The sequence below is a fragment of the Gorilla gorilla genome, chromosome 7 (genome assembly GCF_029281585.2).
Source record: "Gorilla gorilla gorilla isolate KB3781 chromosome 7, NHGRI_mGorGor1-v2.1_pri, whole genome shotgun sequence".
NCBI lineage: Eukaryota > Metazoa > Chordata > Mammalia > Primates > Hominidae > Gorilla > Gorilla gorilla.
This window is the reverse complement of record NC_073231.2, coordinates 7448792-7462595: the sequence shown is the minus strand read 5'-3', so window position 1 is coordinate 7462595 and position 13804 is coordinate 7448792. Positions and strand designations below refer to the sequence as shown.

Below are 13804 nucleotides of genomic sequence, written 5' to 3'. Positions count from 1 at the left end.
TCTTTTGAAATGGTGAGGTTCTTCTTTGTAGTAGAGTTAGGAAATCTTGCATTGTATGATGAAATCCAGGATGCACCTGCCCCAAATTAAGGTGTGTGGGTGATGCAGTGGCCGAAGGAGTGTGCAGGCTGAGTGTAGAGAACTGCAAAGAGAAAGATGCACAATTCTCATGATTATTCAATGTTGCCCTCCCTCTGTGTTTGCATCCGGTATTAAATTTGGCCAGAGCTCAATAAGATTGGTTTTTCCTTTCATTGGCTTGTTTATACAGGGATAGAAACTATCCTATTGAAGTTGGAATCATTTTATTAAAGCAAACTTTTGCTGGTACTTTTCTCTCCAGCACAATGCCCAGCAAATGAAGTCCGGACTGGATCATCGGGAGTCATTCTCAGTCCAGGGTATCCGGGTAATTATTTTAACTCCCAGACTTGCTCTTGGAGTATTAAAGTGGAACCAAACTACAACATTACCATCTTTGTGGACACATTTCAAAGTGAAAAGCAATTTGATGCACTGGAAGTGTTTGATGGTAAGTTTCTTGAATCTTTGTATACTAGTGACCTCGGCATCATTGATAAAAACACTATTACAATGTTTTAGTAACGTAAAGACTTGAATATATTCTTGAGTTAACTTATGTTTTCCCAAAGCAAACAAAAAATAAACTAGTTTGGGGTTGTGCATTCTCAAGAGATCAAGCAGTCTGTAAAACATTACCATATGATTGTTGTAGTGTATTAGTCCGTTTTCATGCTGCCCATAAAGACAGACCCAAGACTAGGAAGAAAAAGAGATTTAATGGATTTACAGTTGCACATGGCTGGGGAGGCCTCACAATCATGGAGGAAGGCAAGGAGGAGCAAGTCACATTTTACATGGATGGCAGCAGGCATGAGAGAGAGAGAGAGAAAGAGTGGGCGCACGCACATGAGAGAGAACTTGTGCAGGGAAAAATCCCATTTTTAAAACCATCAGATCTTGTGAGACTTACTCAGTATCAGGAGAACAGCATGGGAAAGACCCACCCACATGATTCAATTACCTCCCAGCAGATTTGTCCCACGATAGGTGGGAATTGTGGGATTTACAATTCAAGAAGAGATTTGGGAGGGGACACAGCCAAACCATACGATTGTTAACATTGTCCCTTTTCAAACAGTTAGAATGCTTACGAATACACCCTGAAAGTGTACCATATTTTCTTTAACCATTATTTGATTTTTTTAACACAGTGATTTAGAGAAGATGATCTCAATAACTCTTTCTCTCTCTCCTATATGTAATATCAATTCACAAGATATTTTAGGAAACTTAGGCCTAGAGGTATTTTTGTCATCTAAATAATTATTTTACTAGAAATATGTAAAAATCATGGCTCACCGAGATTTCTAGATGATAAATGCTACAGGAGTTTTTCAAGTGTGATTCTTTCAAATAGTGAAATATGGTTAACTGAACACATGCAATACTGTTTTCTACAATAGTCTTATGATTTTTTTGCAATTTCAGTGAAAATTTTAACAGTCATATGATTAAAAGTAATATGTGGTTGAATCGTCAATTTGAAATGGAAGGAATGTTAATATTTCTCTATGTGTGAAACCGTCATAGCCCAGAAAATTAGACCAGATACAATTATGGCTGTACATAATAACAGGGTTTTCACATATTTTGAAAGATTTGTCACTGAGTTCAGGTAAATAACAATCAATTCACTAAAAAAAAAAAATTATTCTAATGGATTTGATGTGTATTTGTATTCACTTTACTGAGTTGATGAATCAAATTGCTTGTATGGATAGACATCACTGAATCAGTTAATGTATTTTCAAAAATGAATTAATAAATTGGAAATTAAACTCACATTTTTGTATATAGAAACAGAGGGCTGGAGAGCAATATTTTCGTTTTCAGAGCATGGCTTTTTAATTGTGTATATTAAAACATACATTATTTACAACTTTTTCTTTAGTCTGTAGAGTAGAGAGAAGTAACTCATTAGGCAAGTATAAATATGGGGTTTCTCTTGTTGAGGAAGAAGAGAGGTAAACTCTATTTGAGGCCTATTAGGTATTATGCAAAAATTAAAATGTAGAGCATCCAACCTCACAGGCTGTATGTCTGTGTTTGTGTTTGTGTATATATAGACATATATATCCCTACAAAGGACATACAAGTATATTTAAATAATTATTTTGAACTTATGTATGTTCTTTTGTTTCACAGTAGTTGAATCGAAATATACTGGCCATGCTTTTAAGTCTCTTACTTTCAGGAGCAAAATATTTATCAATAATTTATGCACTCATGGCTTGCAATTTGATCTCCTGCAAATTTGGACAGATCATAGCCATTATAAACAACAGGCAAAATACATTAGAGACAATAGCATAATACTTGCTGTCAAAATTATCAGAAATCAGTGACTAGGATTGTCTGGTCTTAAAGTTTTTTCTACAAAGTGAAAGGTCAGAGTTTTATGTGAATATGTTTTTAAGCGATGACATTTTTGTTGCAGTAAATGTCATGTTCGTATCTCTCTGTCTCTTTCTCTCTCTCTTTTTTTTTTTTTTTTTTTGTAAGACAGGCTCTTTTATAGTTCATAGGTTGACCAAAAAACATGTTGAATATATTGATTTTAAACTTTATTATCTCAAGAGTATATTACTCTCTATGGCTTAAGTAGTGGATATCCCATAATGCTTTTTAAAACACAGTGTTTTAATCATTATGAAACTGAATTGAGAAGACTGTCAAAATTAAAATTACAGTGTACACTGGTGGAATACTTAGTTTCCATTTTGGTAACAGAAATGGATACCTTCCTTTACTGCTGTGCTGGTTTTCTGCACATGCCAATTTGAATGTGTGCTTTTAAAGACTATTCCTTCTAGAAAGTTAGTTACATTTTAGACAAAGAGAACAGATAGAACATTATGAGGGTTCAGATGCTGGATTAAGAATACCTAAAACTGGCCAGGCTTGGTGGCTCACGCCTGTAATCCCAGCACTTTAGGAGACCGAGGTGAATGGATCACCTGAGGTCAGGAGTTTGAGACCAGCCTGGCCAACATGGTGAAACCCTGTCTGTGCTGAAAAATACAAAAGTTAGCTGGGCGCGGTGGCAGGTGCCTGTAATCCCAGCTACTCAGGAGGCTGAGGCAAGATAATCACTTGAGCCTGGGAGGCAAAGGTTGCAGAGAGCCGAGATTGTACCATTGCACTCCAGTCTGGAAGACAGAGCAAAACTCTGTCTCAAAAATAAATAAATAAATAAATAAATAAATAAATAAATAAATAAATAAATAAATAAAAAACCCTAAAACTTTACTCTTGAGTTCTGTCATTAAACATAACATTTCAAAATATCATAAATTCAGATTAATTAATTTACCAGTGGCATTTTATCTCAGAATATACATTATCCTTTTAAATGCCAACAAGCAAACCAACATACCAAACACGCTTTGTCTTTGATTATGAAATACCAGCCACTCTTTTGCAGGGCATCTCCCAGGAAATTTAGCCATGACATTTTTCATAGTGAGATGTATTAATATCATTTCTTCTCATCCTCCTTCTCTGTGACCAAGGTCAGCGTTGCCCGATTATTTAATATGCTAGTTTTGGGTTGTGGTTTTTTGTTCATTTGTTTGTTTCATATTTCTTTCCTAGGACTGCCATGAGAAAGTGCCATAAATTGAGTGGCTTCAACAGAATTTTTTTTTTTTTTTTTTGAGACAGAATTTTGCTCTTGTTGCCCAGGCTGGAGTGCAATGGCACAGCCTCAGCTCACTGCAACCTCCACCTCTTGGGTTCAAGCAATTTTCCTGCCTCAGCCTCCTGAGTAGCTGGGATTACAGGTGCCTGCCACCACGCCCAGCTAATTTTTTGTATTTTTAGTAATGATGGGGTTTCACCATATTGGCCAGGCTGGTCTCAAACTTCTGACCTCAGGTGATCCACTCGCCTCTACCTCCCAAAGTGCTGGGATTACAGGTGTGAGCCGCCATGCCTAGCCTCAACAGAAATTTATGTTCTCACAATTCTGGATGCTGAGCCTTTAAGCGGAAGGGGTCAGCAGGGCAGGACTCTCCTCCAGGCCTCCCTCCCAGGCTTGCAGATGTGGCCCCCGATCAGGGTGTGCCTGTGTCTTAATCTCCCTTTCTTAGAAAGACATCAGTTATATTAGATCAGGACCCACCGTACTACCTTGTTTAACCTTAGTTATGTCTTTAGGGACCCTCCCTCTCTCTCTTTAAAGTCACATTTCCAGTCCTGAGGGTTGGGACTTCATGGGACTTCAATGTGTAAATTTAAGGGGGACCCAGTCTAGTCTCTAACAGTCTTACTTGAAAAAAATCATGAGAACTACTCCGATTGGGAGTTACACGGTGAGTGGAGTGTGGTTTCTTAGTATCTTTGCACAAATAAAATTTTATGTATAACAACAAAGACAGCTGTCACTTTACTTCATAGCATTTATATTATGAACAACAATGAGAGCTGCATTCTCCCAGTCCATAATGTGTTCCCTAGGAATGAACTGTGAAATGCAAAATGCCATGAACGCTTTTACGAGTATGAGATAATGCTGAGCTCATTACAGAGTAGCATTGTTGGCAAGCCCCAGTGCCATGAAGCAATTTCTCCTGAAAAAATGGTTTTGGGTTATGGTGATGAAGGCAATGCCGGGTGACTCTCCACTGTGCTTTCTTTTCTTACATATACATTCAGTGTTAACTTTGTTGTCTCAACGTTTTTAAAACAATTTCAAATACTATAGACAGGTGAAAAATGAAAAAACTAAATATGAATTTCAGGGCTTTGTCAAATTTTCTTTAGGCCCTCATCTTATAAAGAAGCAATGTGTACAGGTAAATTTAGAAGCTTCACCCATATCCAATTCCACTTGTGCCTCTCCTAGAGGAAGTTAGTATTCTGAAGCTGGAGTTGCATGGGTCATGGTTATGCATGTTTTATAATTATTTGTCTACCTATCGTCTACAGATACACGTTTTATATGTTGCATTTTTTGTTTTTTATATAATTGTTATCCTATTATATTTATCTCTAAATATATATTTTTAGTAATAATCTGTTATATTAAGAATTACCTATGTGGATATGTATGTATCTAGTTTGTTAATTTTAATGTTGTATGAATCTAATTCTTTTTCAAGGAATCTTCAATTTTTTTTTAAAACTCCAAATTACTAGTTTGATCTAAAATTTACCATGAGAAATAGTGTTAGAATACACATGTTCACTATATAAATAATACTTGCGCACATGTGCTAGTGTTCATAGAAATATAATGAAACCTTCAATTTTACTGGATATTACCAAACAGCCCTCCAAAGTGATTCTACTACTTTATACTTCCACTAGAATTACATGAAAATTTCTATTTTCCTGTATAAGTACAATATTGTAAATACTAACAACAATACATATTACTTTCATTTTTTTCAGTTACCGCTGTTTTATAGACAAAGCTCATTTAAATATGACACCATTAATAGCATATGCACCTGAAATTCTTTTTGTACATTATTGTCTTATTTTTATCAGAAAATATATCTGTCACTATAGCCATTTGGAATTTGTTGTCCACTTTTGTAATAATTATATCTGTGTATTGCACACGTAGACTCCAGTGTAATCAAAAGCTAAACCTAGTATGCATTTTGTAGGTGCTCACTCATCTCCGAATGTTTTTGTTTTTCTGTTTCACTTAGGTTCTTCTGGGCAAAGTCCTCTGCTAGTAGTCTTAAGTGGGAATCATACTGAACAATCAAATTTTACAAGCAGGAGTAATCAGTTATATCTCCGCTGGTCCACTGACCATGCCACCAGTAAGAAAGGATTCAAGATTCGCTATGCAGGTAAGTAAATGAGGTTTAGATTTTATATGGAAGTGTTTTAAAACAGGTGATTTTCATTGAATAAAACAACTTAAATAGAAATTTATAATGTAATCCTAATTCTTAAAGATTAATAATTAACTACAATAGAAATATATGATGGGAGATTATTCTGAATGATTCCTCTAAACTACATTAGGAAATTTGTTGCTTAATATTTAGAATTTTATTGTTAAAATTACAAACTGCTGAAATTCATATTATAGAAAGCAAAGACATTTTCCAAAAGATAAACTAATATAATCAAAATTAATTTAAAATGTGTTTAAATGGTAAGGAAACAAATAGAAAAAGACAATTGTATTTCTATGAATTGCATAAGTGATGATAATCTCTTACTATTAATAGTTATGTTTTTGTATCTATCTGCAGGTCTCTTTATGTATGATTCACACTACATATATGTGTATATATATATTTGTACAAATAACCATATACGTAATAAATATATGTTTAATATATATATTTCCTTATCAAAATGTAAATTATTTTGCCTTTTATATACTGTAATCATTCTGTGCCAGCAGTGATTTATGTTAACTAAATCAATTAGTAACAAATTGATCAAATCAGTCAATATATTTATTAGACATTAAATCCTGTATACAATCATCAATAGGATCTCACCACACTATTCTTTAAACTTTCCTACAGAAGCAGTAGGCAGACTCTTAATTCCTGAGCACATTTCAATTACTAAGCAGAAAATCTAAACTTTTCTCAAAATCTCACTCAACAATGCCCTTGACAACTTTCAAGTTCTGTTTTCCCGTGAAAGATGCTCATTGTGTATGGGAAGTGAACAATATGTGCTGACGGAGGATTGTTTATTACTGTGTTGGTGTTTTACGTCTTTAGGGACTACGAGCGTCCAAAGGGAAAAACAGGAAACAGTCTTAAAACAGCAGTTGTAAGAATAAGGTTTTAGCTCACTCTGGTTGGTAGACATATAAAATGGTAAAAAGCATCAAGATTTTGAAAGGCCTTTGATGTGAGGATAACAGGCAAGAAATTCAGATATTCTTCCTCTGGCAGGTTTAATAAAATATACTCAGACCTTTGCTACAAAGACATCGATGCAATGATGGGATTTGCATTCAGCAAACTCCTTGTTCCAAAAAATAGATAGTCAGACTCTTTTTTTTTTTTTTTTTTTTGAGATGGAGTCTCGCTCTGTCACCCAGGCTGGAGTGCAGTGGCATGATCTCGGCTCACTGCAAGCTCCGCCTCCCGGGTTCACGCCATTCTCCTGCCTCAGCCTCCTGAGTAGCTGGGACTACAGGCTCCCGCCACCAAGCCCGGCTAATTTTTTTGTATTTTTTTAGTAGAGACGGGGTTTCACTGTGTTAGCCAGGATGGTCTCGATCTCCTGACTTTGTGATCCGGCCGCGTCGGCCTCCCAAAGTGCTGGGATTACAGGCGTGAGCCACCGCGCCCGGCCGATAGTCAGACTCTTAAAGGTGTTTGAATTTTTCCAATGTGGAAACATGGTCAGCTCAGAGAAAATCATGATGAACATAATTTATCTTGTTTTACCTGCAGAGAAATTCTTAGTAGCCTGGTGATATGATTATATCTTCATTTTTGCGAACAATGATTTCTATGTCTTTCAAAAGGTATTTTCATTTGTTGTCATACCACAAGAAGAGCCTCATTGTTAAACTGTATTGGGAGAAGAAGAATACACAATTTTATGTTGTTTAAGTGGAGAGAGAGAGAGAGAAAGAGAGGCAGATAGATAGACACATATGTGTCATATGTGAATATAAAAAATGCTTTATCTATCTCACAGCTTTTTACTTAGAATTGATGACTCAGTGATCTCTGCTAGGTCAGCATCAGTAATCTTTGAGCATTGATTAAATGAAAGTGTCCCTAAAATGTTAAGATGTGGCCAAGGGAACTCTAGCCCATGATATTGTCACATGACCACACGTTGCATCCCCAACATGTATTTGCCCTATGCACGTAAACTCTTGATCATTCAGGCATAAAAGCAATATAATGAATCACCATAATTGAAATCTGAGTTAAAAAAGACAAAGAAATGCCTGCGAACAGTGGTTCTGGACAATTCCGTAAACTGTGCTAAGTGCAGGCTGAATTAACAATGTCCTTTTGGTACTATGAGAAGCAAATGAAAGCTTCTGTATTGGGTGGGTTGAAAGTACAGACTGGTTTGGCATTCACACCGAAATTCCAGAATATCCACCTGTCCCAGTCTTCTCTCACCTGGGTACCCATTAGACTTTTCATTCTATAACCCAGGTTTTCCGAGGCTGCACCAGCAGTGTGGAAGGACCAGGCCCTGCTCCTCTGAATTCCTCTTCCCGCAGCAGGAGTTGGGCTGGCAGGGCCCCTGCTCCAGTCTCTCTTTGTATTCTGTGCTATGGTTTCCCCTGTAGGGCCCTTCATGTCGTATTCTAAGTGAGTTAGGAAAGAAGAGGTATTTTGAGGGGCTGGTGATAGAAGAAACACAGTAAAAGAAAACGGAGCCTTATTGGAATCTGTAGAGTTAGAGCCTCATGGTCTCACTTCCTGCAAACTTTATTTAACTTATCTATGACTTTGGAGAAGAATCTACAGTCTGATTGTTCCTTCTATTTTTTATTAACTTTTTTTTTTTTTTACTAGCACAGTGATTCCAAGCCATTGGTATTCAGGGTGCCTGATTGTACTCATACTTTGTCTAAACTAACTATTTTGGTTCATTCAAAACTTAGAAGAATTTGGTCTAGAAATGACTGGAGGTAGAACATGGTGTGGCCAATGGAGCTGTGAATCGAGAGATTCTTATGATAGTGGATTTTCACTTAAGAAAAATCAGCCCATTAAAAAAAGGAAATGGTACTTCAGAGGCTCACCCAGCTGAGAATAGTTTCTGAGGACGCTTCTCATAGGAACATGGTTGACAACTGAGGCCAGACACATAGATGTTGCTTCTGGGCACCACTATGATAGAAAACCTTCAGAAAGTTTCTTCTGAATGTATTTCCAAGGAAAGGAGCAATGTTAAGCATTCAGACCTGCATGTGTGTGCTTTTATATGGAAGCCCCAGAGGGAAGTGGAAGATCTAAAATTCTTTAAAAAGAAACTGAGAGTTCCCAGTTCTTAACGACCTTCTCTGTTGTATTGTTTGAATTCATCTGAAGTGAGTTCCTAGGATTTTGTGTAGTAGTGACCTCGCCTTATGCAGTAGTGACCTCGCCTTGTGCAGATGAAGCAAGTTTCTTTGTCTAAACGTGTAAATAAGATGCAGAGACTTTTAGCCATAGAAATATGACATTCTGTGTGAGTAAAACTATTATTTTCACAAATGCCCATCTCTAGTTTTAAAATGTCTCCTTACAAAGAGGTATGATTAAAGCTATTGTGAGACTGTTATTGACTCAAGAGAATGCATTTTCTTCAAAGATTTCATTCAAATCCCATATGCTAAAAAAGAAGGTTAATATCTACATCATTGTACAGTCCAGAAGTTTCACTGAACAGCCACAAGGAAAAAATTTAATGGCCTTGCTTAAGAAAATGTTGTATATTTCTACTTTCTATGTTTTAACAGTACTTAAAAAAACAAGCAGAATATTTTTGTTTCAAATATGATGCCTTGTGCAGTACCCTATCACTTTTATCCTGGTGACAGATGTGCTTATTTAAGTCAGGAACCTGCTTTAGAGAGGTGAGTGAAGTCATTCAAAATGATCCCTTTAGACCAAGTCAACCTGCAGCCTGTGGGCTGCATACAGCCCAGGATGACTTTGAATGCAGCCCAACACAAATTTGTAAACTTTCTTAAAACATAATAAGATTTTTCTGCAGTTTCTTTTATAGCTCCTTAGCTATCATTAGTGTTAGTGTGTTTTATGTGTGGCCGAAGACAATTCTTCTTCCAGTGTGGCCCAGGGAAGCCTAAAGATTGGATACTCCTGATGTTTCTCACAATACCGTAGTCAGGATCCTAGCTTCACATTGACTGTGAGCTGCAGATGATCTCAACTTCAGAGTAAGAGACTTGCCTCTTAGACTCTCGAGTTTTGGAATGCTCTTTAGAACAAACTTACGTACTGGTGCTCATTTCCTACCTTTTGGAAATGAGAAGTCATTCCTTTATAGACTCTCACAAAGGCAATGGCACTGGCCATTTGTTTGCTTGTTGACTTATTTGTGTGTGTGTCTGTCTGCCCACAGCACCTTACTGCAGTTTGACCCATCCCCTGAAGAATGGGGGTATTCTAAACAGGACTGCAGGAGCGGTTGGAAGCAAAGTGCATTATTTTTGCAAGCCTGGATACCGAATGGTCGGCCACAGCAATGCAACCTGTAGACGAAACCCACTTGGCATGTACCAGTGGGACTCCCTCACGCCACTCTGTCAGGGTAAGAAATGCGTTTTCATCCCCAGCCTTGTTTCCTGTGTATTGCTCTCATTTTAATCACTTTGAAAATAAATGAAGCACTAACTAAGAATAAAAGGTAAGGAAAAATTGAATGTTGGCTTATAACAGTACGAATTAAACCTTCCAGTGGCCATGCAAACTTTCCTGACCTGTAGTTGTATAGCCTGAATTTGGAGAAGGGTTGGACATTCACTAGATCCTGGGTCAAGTTATTCTAACACTTGTACTTCCTCTTGAAGTAAAAAACATGTCATCCAATTTAAGATTCAAAAAAAATTTTCTTTACCATTGTATTAATTTAAAAACATTAATTTCTGAAAAACTCATTTTCTTCATTTTAGTTTAAAAACTCATTCTTTGAGCCATAAGCTCTATATTTGATTTTGTTTTGTTATTTAAATCTAGGGCTTATTGAAGTTGATTTCAATATTTCGTGCCTTTTTTTTGCATTTTATCTATCATGTGCATAAAAATCACGTTTTCAAATAACGCATTTTAATTTTAATTGAAGTCTTTGAAGTCATGAAATTTTCATAGTTTTGTCTTATCAAGGTTTATGTTCATAATGAATTATATTAGGCTTTGAAAGCTAATTATGATTTATGAGTGAAAGCTCATATCGGCTCTCTTTTTGTCAGTTTCATTAGATATTAGATTTTCTGGTATTGCTTTGTGAGACAGTAATAGATACTTATCACAGTTATTGTAGGTGCCTTTGACTGTAAGAAGTTGATCAGACACTTAGCCTGTATTATTTATGTTTTACCTCTACTGTATTATTTATGTTTTGCCTCTAAAAATTCGTATTTAATGTAAAATAAACATAGAGATAGACTCAAGCAGCTTACTTCATTAGGAATGATTAGAATGATAATTTTTTTTTCTTTACAAGAATACTTTTTCTTTTAGAAGAAGATATATTTCTCATTTGCTTTAAATGTTCTATGACTCTGTTTATAGAACAGAGTCGTAGAATCTATTGCTGAAGATACCCAACTTCAGCTCAGAGAACACGCCATGGTCTCTGCCCCACTGGCACTGGCTAATGACAGAATCACAGCCCAAACGGCAGCCTGGACACAGGAAAGGGATTCGGTGGAATGGGCAGAAACTCCTGAAGTCATTTCCTGTCCTCTAGAGGCGGAGTCAAAATAGAGCCTAAAGAGAATGTGCTCTCCAGGCTTAATCACAAAGGGGTGCGGAGAGGGACCTTCATGTCCCAAAGTGATTCGGGTGATGCCAGGCACATGCTAGTCCGTCTTTCTGATCAATAAGCAAGGAGTTCTGGAAACGGTTTACGAGGTGGAGACATGGCTTACCTTTCAGTGAATGGTTGAGAAGGATTAAAGGATGTCAAATATATAGGTTTGGGATAAGTCTTGACTTCTTTCTTCTTCTCCCATGGCCTCCCCCCACCCCATCAGAACTATTTAATGTTAAGTTAAATGATTCAGAAATACAAATAGTGCACGCTGCAAATGAGGCTCTTCTGACATCTTTGCAGCTGTGGCCAAGGAATCTGTGGGAACATGATCAGGGTATCTCTTCTTTGTGTGGAACATGGCAGAGAGGCAATGGCTTTGTGTATATGGGATGCTAGAATGCACACCATGTTTTGGAAGAAGAGTTAGAGTACCTTCCTTCAGATTTGTTCCTTGCAATAAATAACTTACGCGACTTTGTTCTCAAATTATAAAATATTTAAGAAGTATCATTTTTCTAAAACAGATCTGTGACTTTCTACACTTCCTGTTAACCTTTCTGTTAACCTGGGAGTCAATATGGTTTTGTTTTTTTCTTTATGCATTTTGACCTTTAAACTTGGAGGGATCTTAAAAACAATCTAGTTGAACTACTTATTTTCATGTATTTGAAACTGAAACACATAAAAGTTAAGGGACTTCATAATCATAAAAATCTTGATCTAGAATTCGATCTTTCTGTGAGCCTGACCATTGTTAAAGTGGAATTTTCCTTGCCAGAAGAAATTATACTTAAAATAGAATCTCGCAAATACTAATTCTGAAAGAATCTATATTTTAAGCGCTTAAATTCATTTCCTGTGCAAGACTTCTTTTAGTCACCTTTTAGATATTTACAATTTGTGTAAAATAGCATTTTAATTATAATATAAAATTATTTTCATTATATATGTAGATTATAATGCTTAAAACAAAACAAAACAAAATGTAGCAAAAAGTAGGATTTTTGAACATTATAGTTGTGTGGTACAATTAAATCAGCATTTTTATCATTTTAAAAACAAAACTAAACCTTTAAAATGAAGAGTAAAAATGATTATCTGGATAAAGGCCATTGAGAAGGAATTATAAAAGTTTTAAATAGCATAAGGTTGTACAACATATATTGGCAATTTATGCCCCAACAGTTTTTGCTTATGCTTAAAGAATTGTTAAAGTTGATTTAGCTATATTAAATGTAAAATATAAATGTGTGATTTTTGTAGTGTGCAACAAAGACAGATTTTATTTGTTTAGTATTAATTACACACTTTCCTTTTGTTTACTTATAGAATGTAGGTTTTTTTGGTTTGTTTGTTTGTTTGTTTGTTTGTTTGTTTGTTTGTTTTTTTGAGACAGAGTTTTGCTCTTGTTGCCCAGGCTAGAGTACAATGGATGTGATCTTGGCTCACGGCAACCTCTGCCTCCCAGGTTCAAGTAATTCTCCTGCCTCAGCCTCCCAAGTAACTGGGATTACAGGCACCCACCACCATAGCTGGCTAATTTTTTGTATTTAGTAGAGATGGAGTTTCACCATGTTGCTCAGGCTGGTCTCAAACTCCCGACCTCAGGTGATCCTCCCGCCTCAGCCTCCCAAAGTGCTGGGATTACAGGCATGAGCCACCCTGCCCAGCCCTAGAATGCAGATCTTTTACACACTGTATATACTTCCCTAAGTTGTAGAAACACTTTGGCCTCATATGACAGAAGGAGACTTTGTGGGTTTTCAGCTGCTTTTCTTTGGCAAATTGCATATAGTGTGTTGTGGATTATGCTAGAAACCTTCTCCCATCCACTCACAGATATGTTGAGCAGTTGTGTGTACTGACCCAAGGAGAAATGACAACAACAACAACAAAAAGATTTGTTTCCTTCCAAGGGATTCACAGTCTAATAATGAAAAATAGAATTGTAGGCTGGGTGCAGTGGCTGACACCTGTAATCCCAGCAACTTTGGGAGGCCAAGATGGGTGGGTGGATTGCTTGAACACAGGAGTTCAGGCCAGCCTGGGCAACATGGTGAAACCCTGTCTCTACAAGAAATACAAACATTAGCCAGATGTGGTGGTGTGCACCTGTAGTCCCAGCTACTTGGGAGGCTGAGATGGAGGGATGACTTGAGCCCAGGCAGGAGGCAGAGGCTGCAGTAAGCCGAGATCACGCCACTGCACTCCAGCCTGGGAGACAGAATGAGACAAAAAAAAATATATATATATATATATATAAATTATGGTA

At 36.7% G+C, this 13804-nt stretch overlaps 1 protein-coding gene across 2 annotated transcripts in view; it reads left to right on the top strand.

Annotated features, from left to right (window-relative positions):
- The window catches only part of CSMD1 (CUB and Sushi multiple domains 1), a 2071408-nt gene that overhangs the window by 1907391 nt on the left and 150213 nt on the right, over positions 1-13804 (top strand). For both annotated transcript variants that reach the window (XM_055349528.2, XM_055349527.2), the window contains exons 47-49: positions 344-532; positions 5745-5891; positions 10120-10308. In XM_055349528.2, the coding sequence (XP_055205503.2) occupies positions 344-532; positions 5745-5891; positions 10120-10308 (525 nt within the window). The remainder of the gene's footprint in view (positions 1-343; positions 533-5744; positions 5892-10119; positions 10309-13804) is intronic.